This window comes from Antedon bifida, chromosome 7 (genome assembly GCF_963402885.1).
Source record: "Antedon bifida chromosome 7, ecAntBifi1.1, whole genome shotgun sequence".
In the NCBI taxonomy this organism is placed as follows: Eukaryota; Metazoa; Echinodermata; class Crinoidea; order Comatulida; family Antedonidae; genus Antedon; species Antedon bifida.
In genome coordinates this window covers 14,920,343-14,936,406 of record NC_136232.1, presented here as the reverse complement: position 1 = coordinate 14,936,406, position 16,064 = coordinate 14,920,343, and the positions used below count along the sequence as shown (strand labels likewise).

At 32.2% G+C, this 16,064-nt stretch overlaps 2 protein-coding genes across 2 annotated transcripts; both read left to right on the top strand.

The window, feature by feature from the left end:
- Positions 1 to 438: 438 nt before the first annotated feature.
- On the top strand, positions 439 to 15,364 carry LOC144848941 (uncharacterized). Its single transcript, XM_078705891.1, has 11 exons — positions 439 to 831; positions 1,049 to 1,393; positions 1,694 to 1,732; positions 2,062 to 2,457; positions 9,199 to 9,273; positions 9,415 to 9,501; positions 10,663 to 10,713; positions 10,897 to 10,944; positions 14,116 to 14,214; positions 14,581 to 14,712; positions 15,063 to 15,364. The coding sequence occupies exons 2-11, from the start codon at positions 1,249 to 1,251 to the stop codon at positions 15,362 to 15,364; spliced, it is 1,374 nt and encodes a 457-aa protein (XP_078562017.1). The 5' UTR covers positions 439 to 831; positions 1,049 to 1,248.
- LOC144848247 (uncharacterized) lies at positions 11,480 to 14,072 on the top strand. Its single transcript, XM_078704962.1, has 4 exons — positions 11,480 to 11,553; positions 12,134 to 12,259; positions 12,847 to 13,374; positions 13,960 to 14,072. The coding sequence occupies exons 2-4, from the start codon at positions 12,154 to 12,156 to the stop codon at positions 14,070 to 14,072; spliced, it is 747 nt and encodes a 248-aa protein (XP_078561088.1). The 5' UTR covers positions 11,480 to 11,553; positions 12,134 to 12,153.
- Positions 15,365 to 16,064: the final 700 nt, after the last annotated feature.

Sequence of the window (16,064 nt, the reverse complement as noted above, 5' to 3'; positions counted from 1 at the left end):
AGATCTAATTCATTTTCAAGTGCAGAGATTTTGTTTTCTAGACTACATAATTTGTCATTCATAACGTTTGTATCGAATTTTAGAGACTCTTTGATAAGGTCAGTTAGTTTCCCGGTTAATTGATCATGTACCACTTTTGATACGGCCTCGGCAATCTTTAGCGTAAAATTTGAGTCAGAAGCTAGACACTTTTGTAGCTCAAAGTCAATTAGTTCTTTTACTTCAGCTATGTTAATTTCATTACCTTATTTTTTATGATGCAATGCCTCGTCCATATCTGACGAATCGCCATCAAGGTTTTGGGTGCTCTCTGGCTTAGCTTTAGCTACAGGTTTACGCTTTTTGTTGATAGCAGCCATCGATTGTAGTTTACGGTAACGTGCTGCTGAAGTGCGGTAACGTACTGTGTCTGTGTCTGTTTGATCATCTGGATTTAGCAGACATCACCCAACCAGACCAGACAGCAATTGATCTATTCAATGCTTTAGAAGCCAAAGGTATTATCACTACTACTAATGTGAAACTGCTTCTTGATATTGCTGAACTGTCACAGTTGAAGGAAGCTGTAGATCTTGTAGCTCAGTATATGAAAGACAATAAGCAAAGTATTGAGGATTATCAACAGTTGTCACCATATAGGAGAACCCCGTTCAAGGCATTGAAACAAGTTGACCCAGATGCGTTGAAGAAAGTTATTTCTTACTATAAACTAAGAAAATTCAATTTCCAAAATATTTGGGATGTAGTCCTTCATCTAGAGCCAGCCAGCCAAAAAAAAAAGATTTGCCCGATGCCTTAGACCACGTGCACGCAACATATTTCTAAATAGAGGTATGTATAAAAGTCTCTTAAGGTTATATTTTTCATTAATATATTATTCATGATGATTAAGTAGACATTTCATTGTTCAACCAATTAGTTGTCAAAAGTTCTATCATATATATTTCAGTTGATATATTCTACTTTAACTATATTTTAACTTTTGTATAACATTATTTTTATATTCATATATTTATATATAAAACAAATTGTTACCATTTATTGAAAGGTGCAAAACTTGATGTCACTGTCAATTCCAACTCTAATCTGAGCGTACTTCATGATTGTCTGGAATCCATTGAACAACATAACAAACAGAGCCAAAGTATACCAGCATCCATCAAACACATTGGATTGGGAATCAATGATCCAAAATCATCTCTATATTTTTATCTGTATGCAGATAATCAAAATGCTTTAAAAGAATTAATGGAAATGCATGTTGTGGATGAACTAATCGAGGGTTTAACAGACATTTTAAAACCACAAAATAGACAAAAGTTTGTAGAAGACTGGAAGACATTCATTGACTTAGAGCAATATAAAGCTGCTTTAAAGGAACTAAAGAGCAATGGTATAATTTAATTTAGAAATTCATTCTGGACAAATTGATAATAAAGTAGTTTACATATATATACATATTAAGATTTTACTTCCTACTATTGAATTTAGGAAGTATAAAAAAATATATTCCTCTTATTCATAAATATATTACAAAATTATTATAGCACCCCAGATTTTAGGTTTTAAATGAAATTTTAAATTTATTTTATTTACTTTTGTCTAACCTCTAAAATAAAATAAAATGTTTGGTAAAATGCTCTTTCTCTTTCAATGGGTAATGTACTGTAATATTTCTACATTTATCTTACAGAGGCTCTTTCATCAAGTAGTGGACAGGAAAGATGTGATGGTAATCTATACTTTAAAAAAAATATTTATGTTTATCTTTTTAGTGTTTATCTCTTTTTTTGTTGTAAAAATCACAAAAAACCCTATACAGAAATCTTTTAACTAACTTGGCACCACTTGGCGAGTATAGCATTTCAAGAACATACGCATAATAATATTAGAGAAGTGTTTGTTCTTTAGCATCCAGGAGTGAAACTAACCCATTAAAGTGCCTACTATATACTGTTACTTCATATTGAGACACTGCAAAGTAAAAAAGATGCAGTGGTACCTATTTTTAGTATGAATTTTGCAGTTTGTTTACCTTATTAGTGTTCTTTTTCTTTTAAGGTGTTCAGTTATTAGTAACTCTTGAGAAGAAGCATAGTTCTTCATCAGCCAATGACAGTGAGCAACCACAAGCACTGGAACTTCTTTTTAAACAGAAAGAATGGAGTAAAACAACTGTTGATGTAGTTCATGGAACAATAACAAACCTTGTTACTTATTTTGAAGAAAAGCATCTTCAATTTGAGAAAGTAGAAACTGGAAGTATAATGTTGCATCTAGTGTCACATGACACAGAAGCATTGGAAGAGCTGTGGAGCATGTATTGTAATACAAATCTGCAGCTACAAACAGATTTAAAACATATATTAGTAAAAGATAATAAGGATGAACAACAATTGAACATTACAATAAATGAAACAAATTACAAAAATGCACTAAAGAAACTAAAAGAATTTGGTAAGTATCAAAAATAGAAGTACTTGAGTCTTAGTTGGGAAAAGAGAATGCACACTACATGTCCATCAGTGTATTCTCATAACCCTGAAGAACTACTGTAGCTTTGTTGAATTGTTAAGACCAAAGAGAATGCACACTACATATCCATCAGTGTATTCTCATAACCCTGAAGAACTACTGTAGCTTTGTTGAATTGTTAAGACCAAAGAGAATGCACACTACATATCCATCAGTGTATTCTCATAACCCTAAAGAACTACTGTAGCTTGTTGAATTGTTAAGACCAAAGAGAATGCACACTACATATCCATCAGTGTATTCTCATAACCCTAAAGAACTACTGTAGCTTTGTTGAATTGTTAAGACCAAAGAGAATGCACACTACATATCCATCAGTGTAATCTCATAACCCTGAAGAACTACTATAGCTTTGTTGAATTGTTAAGACCAAAGAGAATGCACACTACATATCCATCAGTGTAATCTCATAACCCTGAAGAACTACTGTAGCTTTGTTGAATTGTTAAGACCAAAGAGAATGCACACTACATATCCATCAGTGTATTCTCATAACCCTGAAGAACTACTATAGCTTTGTTGAATTGTTAAGACCAAAGAGAATGCACACTACATATCCATCAGTGTATTCTCATAACCCTGAAGAACTACTGTAGCTTTGTTGAATTGTTAAGACCAAAGAGATTGCACACTACATATCCATCAGTGTAATCTTATAACCCTGAAGAACTACTATAGCTTTGTTGAATTGTTAAGACCAAAGAGAATGCACACTACATATCCATCAGTGTATTCTCATAACCCTGAAGAACTACTGTAACTTTGTTGAATTGTTAAGACCAAAGAGAGTGCACACTACATATCCATCAGTGTAATCTTATAACCCTGAAGAACTACTATAGCTTTGTTGAATTGTTAAGACCAAAGAGAATGCACACTACATATCCATCAGTGTATTCTCATAACCCTGAAGAACTACTGTAACTTTGTTGAATTGTTAAGACCAAAGAGAGTGCACACTACATATCCATCAGTGTAATCTTATAACCCTGAAGAACTACTATAGCTTTGTTGAATTGTTAAGACCAAAGAGAATGCACACTACATATCCATCAGTGTAATCTCATAACCCTGAAGAACTACTGTAGCTTTGTTGAATTGTTAAGACCAAAGAGAATGCACACTACATATCCATCAGTGTAATCTCATAACCCTGAAGAACTACTATAGCTTTGTTGAATTGTTAAGACCAAAGAGAATGCACACTACATATCCATCAGTGTAATCTCATAACCCTGAAGAACTACTGTAGCTTTGTTGAATTGTTAAGACCAAAGAGAATGCACACTACATATCCATCAGTGTATTCTCATAACCCTGAAGAACTACTATAGCTTTGTTGAATTGTTAAGACCAAAGAGAATGCACACTACATATCCATCAGTGTATTCTCATAACCCTGAAGAACTACTGTAGCTTTGTTGAATTGTTAAGACCAAAGAGATTGCACACTACATATCCATCAGTGTAATCTTATAACCCTGAAGAACTACTATAGCTTTGTTGAATTGTTAAGACCAAAGAGAATGCACACTACATATCCATCAGTGTATTCTCATAACCCTGAAGAACTACTGTAACTTTGTTGAATTGTTAAGACCAAAGAGAGTGCACACTACATATCCATCAGTGTAATCTTATAACCCTGAAGAACTACTATAGCTTTGTTGAATTGTTAAGACCAAAGAGAATGCACACTACATATCCATCAGTGTATTCTCATAACCCTGAAGAACTACTGTAACTTTGTTGAATTGTTAAGACCAAAGAGAGTGCACACTACATATCCATCAGTGTAATCTTATAACCCTGAAGAACTACTATAGCTTTGTTGAATTGTTAAGACCAAAGAGAATGCACACTACATATCCATCAGTGTAATCTCATAACCCTGAAGAACTACTGTAGCTTTGTTGAATTGTTAAGACCAAAGAGAATGCACACTACATATCCATCAGTGTAATCTCATAACCCTGAAGAACTACTATAGCTTTGTTGAATTGTTAAGACCAAAGAGAATGCACACTACATATCCATCAGTGTAATCTCATAACCCTGAAGAACTACTATAGCTTTGTTGAATTGTTAAGACCAAAGAGAATGCACACTACATATCCATCAGTGTAATCTCATAACCCTGAAGAACTACTATAGCTTTGTTGAATTGTTAAGAACAAAGAGAATGCACACTACATATCCATCAGTGTAATCTCATAACCCTGAAGAACTACTGTAGCTTTGTTGAATTGTTAAGACCAAAGAGAATGCACGCTACATATCCATCAGTGTAATCTCATAACCCTGAAGAACTACTATAGCTTTGTTGAATTGTTAAGACCAAAGAGAATGCACACTACATATCCATCAGTGTAATCTCATAACCCTGAAGAACTACTGTAGCTTGTTGAATTGTTAAGACCAAAGAGAATGCACACTACATATCCATCAGTGTAACCTCATAACCCTGAAGAACTACTATAGCTTTGTTGAATTGTTAAGACCAAAGAGAATGCACACTACATATCCATCAGTGTAATCTCATAACCCTGAAGAACTACTATAGCTTTGTTGAATTGTTAAGACCAAAGAGAATGCACGCTACATATCCATCAGTGTAATCTCATAACCCTGAAGAACTACTATAGCTTTGTTGAATTGTAGACCAAAGAGAATGCACACTACATATCCATCAGTGTAATCTCATAACCCTGAAGAACTACTGTAGCTTGTTGAATTGTTAAGACCAAAGAGAATGCACACTACATATCCATCAGTGTAACCTCATAACCCTGAAGAACTACTATAGCTTTGTTGAATTGTTAAGACCAAAGAGAATGCACACTACATATCCATCAGTGTAATCTCATAACCCTGAAGAACTACTGTAGCTTTGTTGAATTGTTAAGACCAAAGAGAGTGCACACTACATATCCATCAGTGTAATCTCATAACCCTGAAGAACTACTGTAGCTTTGTTGAATTGTTAAGACCAAAGAGAATGCACACTACATATCCATCAGTGTAATCTCATAACCCTGAAGAACTACTGTAGCTTTGTTGAATTGTTAAGACCAAAGAGAATGCACACTACATATCCATCAGTGTATTCTCATAACCCTGAAGAACTACTATAGCTTTGTTGAATTGTTAAGACCAAAGAGAATGCACACTACATATCCATCAGTGTAACCTCATAACCCTGAAGAACTACTATAGCTTTGTTGAATTGTTAAGACCAAAGAGAATGCACACTACATTATCCATCAGTGTAATCTCATAACCCTGAAGAACTACTATAGCTTTGTTGAATTGTTAAGACCAAAGAGAATGCACACTACATATCCATCAGTGTAATCTCATAACCCTGAAGAACTACTATAGCTTTGTTGAATTGTTAAGACCAAAGAGAATGCACACTACATATCCATCAGTGTAATCTCATAACCCTGAAGAACTACTATAGCTTTGTTGAATTGTTAAGACCAAAGAGAATGCACACTACATATCCATCAGTGTAATCTCATAACCCTGAAGAACTACTATAGCTTTGTTGAATTGTTAAGACCAAAGAGAATGCACACTACATATCCATCAGTGTAATCTCATAACCCTGAAGAACTACTGTAGCTTTGTTGAATTGTTAGGACCAAAGAGAATGCACACTACATATCCATCAGTGTAATCTCATAACCCTGAAGAACTACTGTAGCTTTGTTGAATTGTTAAGACCAAAGAGAATGCACACTACATATCCATCAGTGTAATCTCATAACCCTGAAGAACTACTGTAGCTTTGTTGAATTGTTAAGACCAAAGAGAATGCACACTACATATCCATCAGTGTAATCTCATAACCCTGAAGAACTACTGTAACTTTGTTGAATTGTTAAGACCAAAGAGAATGCACACTACATATCCATCAGTGTATTCTCATAACCCTGAAGAACTACTATAGCTTTGTTGAAATTGTTAAGACCAAAGAGAATGCACACTACATATCCATCAGTGTAATCTCATAACCCTGAAGAACTACTGTAGCTTTGTTGAATTGTTAAGACCAAAGAGAGTGCACACTACATATCCATCAGTGTAATCTCATAACCCTGAAGAACTACTGTAGCTTGTTGAATTGTTAAGACCAAAGAGAATGCACACTACATATCCATCAGTGTAACCTCATAACCCTGAAGAACTACTATAGCTTTGTTGAATTGTTAAGACCAAAGAGAATGCACACTACATATCCATCAGTTGTAATCTCATAACCCTGAAGAACTACTGTAGCTTTGTTGAATTGTTAAGACCAAAGAGAGTGCACACTACATATCCATCAGTGTAATCTCATAACCCTGAAGAACTACTGTAGCTTTGTTGAATTGTTAAGACCAAAGAGAATGCACACTACATATCCATCAGTGTAATCTCATAACCCTGAAGAACTACTGTAGCTTTGTTGAATTGTTAAGACCAAAGAGAATGCACACTACATATCCATCAGTGTATTCTCATAACCCTGAAGAACTACTATAGCTTTGTTGAATTGTTAAGACCAAAGAGAATGCACACTACATATCCATCAGTGTAACCTCATAACCCTGAAGAACTACTATAGCTTTGTTGAATTGTTAAGACCAAAGAGAATGCACACTACATATCCATCAGTGTAATCTCATAACCCTGAAGAACTACTATAGCTTTGTTGAATTGTTAAGACCAAAGAGAATGCACACTACATATCCATCAGTGTAATCTCATAACCCTGAAGAACTACTATAGCTTTGTTGAATTGTTAAGACCAAAGAGAATGCACACTACATATCCATCAGTGTAATCTCATAACCCTGAAGAACTACTATAGCTTTGTTGAATTGTTAAGACCAAAGAGAATGCACACTACATATCCATCAGTGTAATCTCATAACCCTGAAGAACTACTGTAGCTTTGTTGAATTGTTAGGACCAAAGAGAATGCACACTACATATCCATCAGTGTAATCTCATAACCCTGAAGAACTACTGTAGCTTTGTTGAATTGTTAAGACCAAAGAGAATGCACACTACATATCCATCAGTGTAATCTCATAACCCTGAAGAACTACTGTAACTTTGTTGAATTGTTAAGACCAAAGAGAATGCACACTACATATCCATCAGTGTATTCTCATAACCCTGAAGAACTACTATAGCTTTGTTGAAATTGTTAAGACCAAAGAGAATGCACACTACATATCCATCAGTGTAATCTCATAACCCTGAAGAACTACTGTAGCTTTGTTGAATTGTTAAGACCAAAGAGAGTGCACACTACATATCCATCAGTGTATTCTCATAACCCTGAAGAACTACTATAGCTTTGTTGAATTGTTAAGACCAAAGAGAATGCACACTACATATCCATCAGTGTAACCTCATAACCCTGAAGAACTACTATAGCTTTGTTGAATTGTTAAGACCAAAGAGAATGCACACTACATATCCATCAGTGTAATCTCATAACCCTGAAGAACTACTATAGCTTTGTTGAATTGTTAAGACCAAAGAGAATGCACACTACATATCCATCAGTGTAATCTCATAACCCTGAAGAACTACTGTAGCTTTGTTAAATTGTTAAGACCAAAGAGAATGCACACTACATATCCATCAGTGTAATCTCATAACCCTGAAGAACTACTGTAACTTTGTTGAATTGTTAAGACCAAAGAGAATGCACACTACATATCCATCAGTGTATTCTCATAACCCTGAAGAACTACTGTAGCTTTGTTGAATTGTTAAGACCAAAGAGAGTGCACACTACATATCCATCAGTGTATTCTCATAACCCTGAAGAACTACTATAGCTTTGTTGAATTGTTAAGACCAAAGAGAATGCACACTACATATCCATCAGTGTATTCTCATAACCCTGAAGAACTACTGTAGCTTTGTTGAATTGTTAAGACCAAAGAGAATGCACACTACATATCCATCAGTGTAATCTCATAACCCTGAAGAACTACTGTAGCTTTGTTGAATTGTTAAGACCAAAGAGAATGCACACTACATATCCATCAGTGTATTCTCATAACCCTGAAGAACTACTGTAGCTTTGTTGAATTGTTAAGACCAAAGAGAATGCACACTACATATCCATCAGTGTAATCTCATAACCCTGAAGAACTACTATAGCTTTGTTGAATTGTTAAGACCAAAGAGAATGCACACTACATATCCATCAGTGTAATCTCATAACCCTGAAGAACTACTATAGCTTTGTTGAATTGTTAAGACCAAAGAGAATGCACACTACATATCCATCAGTGTATTCTCATAACCCTGAAGAACTACTGTAGCTTTGTTGAATTGTTAAGACCAAAGAGAATGCACACTACATATCCATCAGTGTATTCTCATAACCCTGAAGAACTACTGTAGCTTGTTGAATTGTTAAGACCAAAGAGAATGCATACTACATATCCATCAGTGTAACCTCATAACCCTGAAGAACTACTATAGCTTTGTTGAATTGTTAAGACCAAAGAGAATGCACACTACATACCCATCAGTGCAATCTCATAACCCTGAAGAACTACTGTAGTTTTGTTGAATTGTTAAGACCAAAAGTGTCTGCTCTTCTTAGATTTAAATTTATAGACATTTTGTTTTTGTATTATCAAACAGAGGAATTTGACAAGAAAGCTGAGGAATTGCTGATCAATATTAAAGAAGAACCAACATCACCCAAATCACAAACAGGTAAGTTATTCTTGCAGTTCTGTAAAAATAACATAAATAAGATAATAGTATTTGAATTTGTTTTCAGTTGGACAGTAGTAGTTTCTTGCACAAGATACTTACTTCATGTAAAGTGAAATAACATTTAAACATTCTTATTAGATTCAGACGATTTATCTGGTACATCAACAGAAGAATCTGAGGAAAAGAAAAAAAAAAAAAACCCTACATCGCTCTCATTACAAACAGGTAAGTCATTCATACAGTTACGTAAAAACATACTATTACATTCAACAGAATTAATTTATTGCAATAGATTACAATTGAATTGTAGGCTACTTGATTGGTCTACAGTGTTTATGAATTAAAATTTCCCTTTTCAATCACCTGTGTAAAGTTATGTATTTCAAACAACAACTCATAAAGCCTGGCGGAGAGTTACAGTATGTGTTGGTTACGCATCACAACTCTTCCATTTTTACCCCTCTTTACGCCCATAAAAATATATTTTGTTTTTATTAATTTCTTTTGAAAGTTGAAAATTACCAACAACAGTTAAATCAAATGTTTGACAAGTTAAAGGAGTTGGCTGTACTAAAGAAAGAGTATCAGCAGAAAGAAACAATAGAAACAAAATATGAAAAAAAAACCTGTTTCAAATAAAGGTAAGTTTACAATTTATAAAAAATTATAAAATGTTTGCTTATAATTAATTTACTATGTTTGGGAAAGATAAGGGCACATTGAGATCATTGAAAGTATGCTATAACAATGCCTTGCATTTTCTGTTGAAGCAGTCTTGAAATTGTAGTGCAAGCATGTTGTTTGTCTTAAACATCACCATTATTTATTTATTTGTTATAAAGTCAATGCCAGTGTTAAGTGTTAATACACTAATCATAGCTATAGTTATTTGCTTATTGTGTCTAGAATACATATACAGTTGAACACTTACTTACATTTACTAAATCAGTCTTTATTTGTGAGTGTACAACTTTTCCACTTTCCTATTTAAAGTTTTTTACATGATTTCTCCACCCCACCCACCCTCTAGAAAAATATTAGTGTTAACAAATATTAAAAAGCGTGTTTAAAACCGCTAACAGAATTGCAAAAATATAAATAAACATTTCCCATGGCGACAACGATGAATAGAAATAGACCTGTGTGGTGCAGCCGTTGAACCAGCTATTAAGCATATAATGAACATTCAGTTGGATCTCACAAAAGGATGCCGACACAAGAAAGTTGACACATGCCATGAAATATGTATACCACTCAAGTTCTCATTTTTTTCCTACTCGGAACACTATTTTGTCCTTAACTGTTTTCAATTATGTCAAAGTAAAAACAACATCTGACCAAATTATAATTATATCACTTTTTATTTGTTGTATGTTTAATTTACAGACGAAGTTGTAACATTAAAGACATTTAAGAGATCATTAAGTCCAGATCCAGGTATGTTGTATTTTTTCATGGTAATGAGAATAACTTTAAAAATTACATCTTTTAAAAAAGGATTATATTTCATTTCTCACCACAATTTGTTTATTGAATATTGTGTAGGAAATTTATTATGTGAAATTTGTATACAACCTTTTATAAAAATACAGTATCAATGTATAATACTTATTTTAATAGATGAACCTGGACCACCAAAACAATTCAGAAGTTCAAGCTACCTCAAAGGTATGTTTTATTCATTTGCTAAAGTAAAACATTTATATCATTTTTTAGCTATATTTATTTTTTAAAAGGGCATGCCGTACTACTGCAATGTTTTACATAAACCAGAAAGAATAGTTGTTGGCCAATGTGCTTGCAGGTTGATGAGAATGAAAAGAACCAAAGCTCAAATATTTATTACAACCAGCTTTGGAGTTTTGTACTAATTACAGTAATTAACACATTTTTCCATATTCCATGTTTTGGATGAGACCATGGTAAAATCTATACACATTTTGTATAGCTAGCTGTTATTATTATTATTCTATTAAACAGAGGAATTTGACAAGGAATCTAAAGAATTGTCAATTAATATCAAAGAAGAACCCAAGTCACCAAAATTGGATTGTTTTAATCATTAATAGTGAATTCTACAATATAATACTTTATTATAGCAACTATTATTACTGTATCTATATTATAATATATTTATAGCATTTATAGCCTGCTTGATAGTTTTGCTATTTTTTCAAAGATGTAACAAAGTATTATGAAAACAATTGCATGAAGAAAAAAAGCCTTCTGAAAAAGGGGAATATAAAGATTTACCAAAAGCAATAAAGTATGACATTGGTAAGAAGATAATTGTATTATTTTTTAAAATTTAAAATTCCAGTTTATAAACAAACCATTATTACATTATGCTATTAAAGGTTTATAACCATAACACAATTCCTAAGTGGGCATTATTATTTCCTTGTTCATAATTACATGTAGTGACATGGACTATACTTTGATTAGAGTTGCAGCCTAAAAAGATGAGCGGCATAATTCATAGTCACTTTATTGGCATGAATTTGTGGCCTGATCTTGCTATGGTTCTGGTGGTAGAATAAGTAAGTTTCCCCGCTTTTGACAGCTTAAATTACATTATTAATACTTTTTTGATATTTATTTTTGGCACACTATTAATAATATTATGTTTTATGTTTGAAAAATCCTGGATCCACCCCTGTCTTTTGAGATGAGTAAGGTAGATTCAGACTGCTCAAATCAACATCTATATATACAATTCTAAAAAAAAAACCAATATATTAATAAAGAACAGAATTACAAAGTATTATAAATACAATATATAGGAACACATTTTAGCGATATGATTAAAATCAGATCCCAGTGGGTATATCCATGTGTTTTAAATATTTGTTGATAGATGTATCAGAACACCTTAAAATGTTTCAAGAAATGCTTGACCAACTAAGACAGATTGCCGTACTAGAAACACAATATCAAGAGGAAGAAACAAAAGAAATGGAACATGAAAAAGTATTTGTTGAAGGTACACATAGAATTATAATTAAGTTGAACACATGTTTTCATCTTTGATGATTTAAGAGTGATAATGTTACATGTAGATTTACACTCAATCAATCTTTATTTTGCATCATAACAAACATATAACAGTTTAAGATGGAGGAAATATGACAAGGACAAAGCCTGACAAACTATTGTACTATCTTTACAATAACAACACAAAAAACAATTATTAAAAAATAAATAAATTCAATAAGTGCAATCAATTTATTTTATAATATAATAATTTGTTATTCATTTTTATGACAATAATATGCAGTTAACAGATTGAATGCATTTTTGTAAGCAAAAAAAAAGTTTTAAATTAGTTTATATTTGAAGATTGGCAAAAATAAAGATTCTATTGAACAGAAAAAACTGTTGTCCATAGATTTTAAACCTTTTTTAATGGAAAAGGAAGGAAACCTTCATAAACATTCATTATTTGTACATTACTCTCATTTTATTTTGTATGTTTTTCTCCAAAAATATAGCATGCCATAGTCTTTTGTTGCAAAGATCATACCACAGTCCAAATGTTTCTATGACTTGTTTTGTTTTAAATCTTACTAGGAATTCGACATTTAAACTTTATATACATTAAAGAAGAATTTTGCCACTGGTATGACAAGAGGGATTCACTCAGTTTGCTGAAAACCTTGTACAAAGACCTTCTGCTCCCTCATATGCTAGACAAGGCATCTAGCACAAAAGACCTGGTGGAATTCTTAATTGAATCTAATCATCTAACGAGCAAAGATTTCACATTGTTTTTCGACACCATCAATGCAACAGGAGAATTTGAATTAGTAAGAAAAATTCAAGAGGAAGTTGTAACATTCCCAAATGTCGAGGAAATTTCTGTTTCAAAATTCAGTCATCACAGATGCATGTTGGTAGAATTTGGAAATAATCTGACCGAAAAAAATGTGGAATCCATCAGAGATCTTGTTAATGATGCACCAACATCTTATGGAGATAAATGGGATCTGATTAATGATCTTGAAAACAGACAGATCATCAGTGAAGGAAAGATGCAACTATTTATCGAGAAATTAGGTATCTTAAAGCTTGGAGAACCTGAAGAAGTTCTAACAAAATGTATGCAAATTTTATGTTTGTTTTCTTCAATAGGACTTTAAAACAATATCTTTTCATGATAGGATAATAATTTATTATATTATTATGCAATCAGCATATTTTATTCATTACTAGTTAATCAAACCAAAATATCTACAGTATTCCACATTTAAAAAATTCGCTATTATAGATTTTAAAAAAAGAGGAGAAATAATTAAATAAAATCTACATTAATTAGTATTTAAAATCACTCCATACCAGTTATTTAATAAACTTTACATTTCAGCACCATTTATTGTTTAATATCTCATGGCCTGTGAGAGCAATATCTGTCACTGACATTGAGGGATTTCTAAAACAACAAATCTCCTTGTTTGTGATTCTGTAAACATATTTGTGCTACAATTAGTGATTTAAAAATCATCTAAGCCTAATAATTTACATGCGCATGTTACGATGTGTTGCGCGACAGCCTAACTCGTTACTGTGACGAATTCAAATCTATGTTCATTGAAATTGTCTTCTGAGAGATTCGGTGTTTTATCATCAAAATCTCTACATTGTCTGTTTATTAAAATCAATTATGTATAATACTATTTTTAATAGATCAACCTGGACCATCAAAACTATTCAGAAGTTCTATGTATTATATTTTTGCTCAGAGCAAATTAGTAGTAATACTTCAACAATGTAAGAAACTCAACTCTCCTGGTCTGTGAAAATTAAAACTATTTTAGAATGTTCGATTGACTTCTTTTATAGATGTACCAAAGTACTATGAAGGAGAAATTCTTGGGCAAAAACAGCTTTTTGTGCAAAATGAATATGAAGATTTACCAAAACCAATGGAGCATGAAGTTGGTAAGTGGTTGAAGACACTAGACCTACAATTGTTGATGTTTTGTAAAAATATTACGTTAAAAACATTACACATAACTACATGTGTTACAGTTTATTGTAAATGTTTATTCTTAGGTTTTTTCATCCTTAAGGGCCACAATGGAAATAAGTTCGACCTTTGGTTACTTTTTTGTGTTACCCTGAATTCATTCTTTGTATTTTATATGTTGTGTTATTTTGTGAATTCGAATAAAGAAATATAAATAAATAAAATAAAAATAAATAAAATTTATAAAACACCAGGTCACTCCTTGTCTTAAATGTACGTTTTGTGGTTTATTATAATAAAGAGAGAGAAACAATTAACAAGTAGCTTTTTTTATATAGTTGTATCAAACTATCATCAACTGTTAAAACAAATGCTTGATGAATTAAACCAGTATGCTGAACTAGAAACAGAATATCAGAAGAAACAAACAAAAGAAATTGAACATGAAAAAGTACCTGTTTTAAAAGAGGGTGAGTTTAAAAGAAATAAATTCATAATTTACACCACAACAGACAACACACAATTTTATTTTGGTTAATGTAATCTCTGTAATCATGCAAGGGCTTTCAGGCCACATTTTGTAATAACATTCAGATTGATTTTCAGACCATCATTATTATTAGTTCACATCACATCAAAGTAAGGCACTTTAAATAGTTATAGACAATGTCAAATAGACAATTTCAGTTGAGAGCATGATTTTAGCCATAGGAGCCAAATATGTGTTACGTAGTACAGTAGTATGTGTCTTTTATAGTTGCTTTTTCTGAAAACAAATACATTAAAACAATTTTTAATACAACTTTTCTTTTCAATCTAGGAGTACGAGATTTTATTTTTACCTACATTAAAGCAGAATTTTCTCGCTGGTATTACAAGAGGGGTTCATTCAGTTTGCTGAAAACCTTGTACAAAGACCTTCTGCTCCCTCATATGCTAGACAAGGCATCTAGCACAATAGACCTGCTGGAATTCTTAATTGAATCTAATCATCTGACGAGCAAAGATCTCACATTGTTTTTCGACACCATCAATGTAACAGGAGAATTTGAATTAGTAGGAAAAATTCAAGAGGAAGTTGTAACTTTCCCAAATTCAGTCATCACAGATGCATGTTGGTAGAATTTGGAAATAAGCTGACAACAAAAAATGTGGGATCCATCAGTGATCTTGTTAATGAGGCACCAACATCAACAAAGAGTAAGTATACTGTAACCATGAGGTGTGTGAAAGTGAATTGTTCTGGGAGCTGAGTCTTTTTAAATTACCAGAAGCAGCAATATATTCACCAAGAATTAGTCATTCTAAACCTAAGCTTGAAAAACACAAGAAACACCATTTACTGAAACCTATGAGAAAATGGGAATAAAGGGGACATTTAAAGAATTCAAGTTAATTTGTAGTATTTTCTCTTGTTTTATTAAATGAGTCAGAAGAATAGAGTAAGACAGACAATACATCATGTATTTTAATTTTAAATGAAAAACATGAAAACAAAAAACTATTATATTTTTTAAATATACTTTTTATATAATACATAATTTGATATTTGATTTCTTTGATAGAGACAACATTAAGAGACTATGTAAGAGAAATGTTTGTAGAGAAAAAATGTTCTGTTAAAACAGATTCTGAGAAATCACCAAAAGAAATGGAACTAATTAAAGGTAATTAAAAAATAGTAAATGTAACATTTATTGTTATTATTTATTGTTTAGAAATAATGGAAAATAAAATGTTTTTATTCGTATTTTGCTTTTTATTAATAAAATAACATTTAATTACAGAATATAATTGTAAATTCTATACATCTAAAAATACA

Coding starts and splice junctions, on each gene's coding strand:
- LOC144848941 (XM_078705891.1), top strand. CDS start 1,249: ATGGAAATGCATGTTGTGGATGAACTAATCGAGGGTTTAACAGACATT. Junction 1,394..1,693: donor AAAGGAACTAAAGAGCAATG/GTATAATTTAAT, acceptor TTTATCTTACAG/AGGCTCTTTCATCAAGTAGT. Junction 10,945..14,115: donor AAGTTCAAGCTACCTCAAAG/GTATGTTTTATT, acceptor CTTCTTTTATAG/ATGTACCAAAGTACTATGAA.
- LOC144848247 (XM_078704962.1), top strand. CDS start 12,154: ATGTTTCAAGAAATGCTTGACCAACTAAGACAGATTGCCGTACTAGAA. Junction 12,260..12,846: donor TGAAAAAGTATTTGTTGAAG/GTACACATAGAA, acceptor AAATCTTACTAG/GAATTCGACATTTAAACTTT. Junction 13,375..13,959: donor TGAAGAAGTTCTAACAAAAT/GTATGCAAATTT, acceptor TATTTTTAATAG/ATCAACCTGGACCATCAAAA.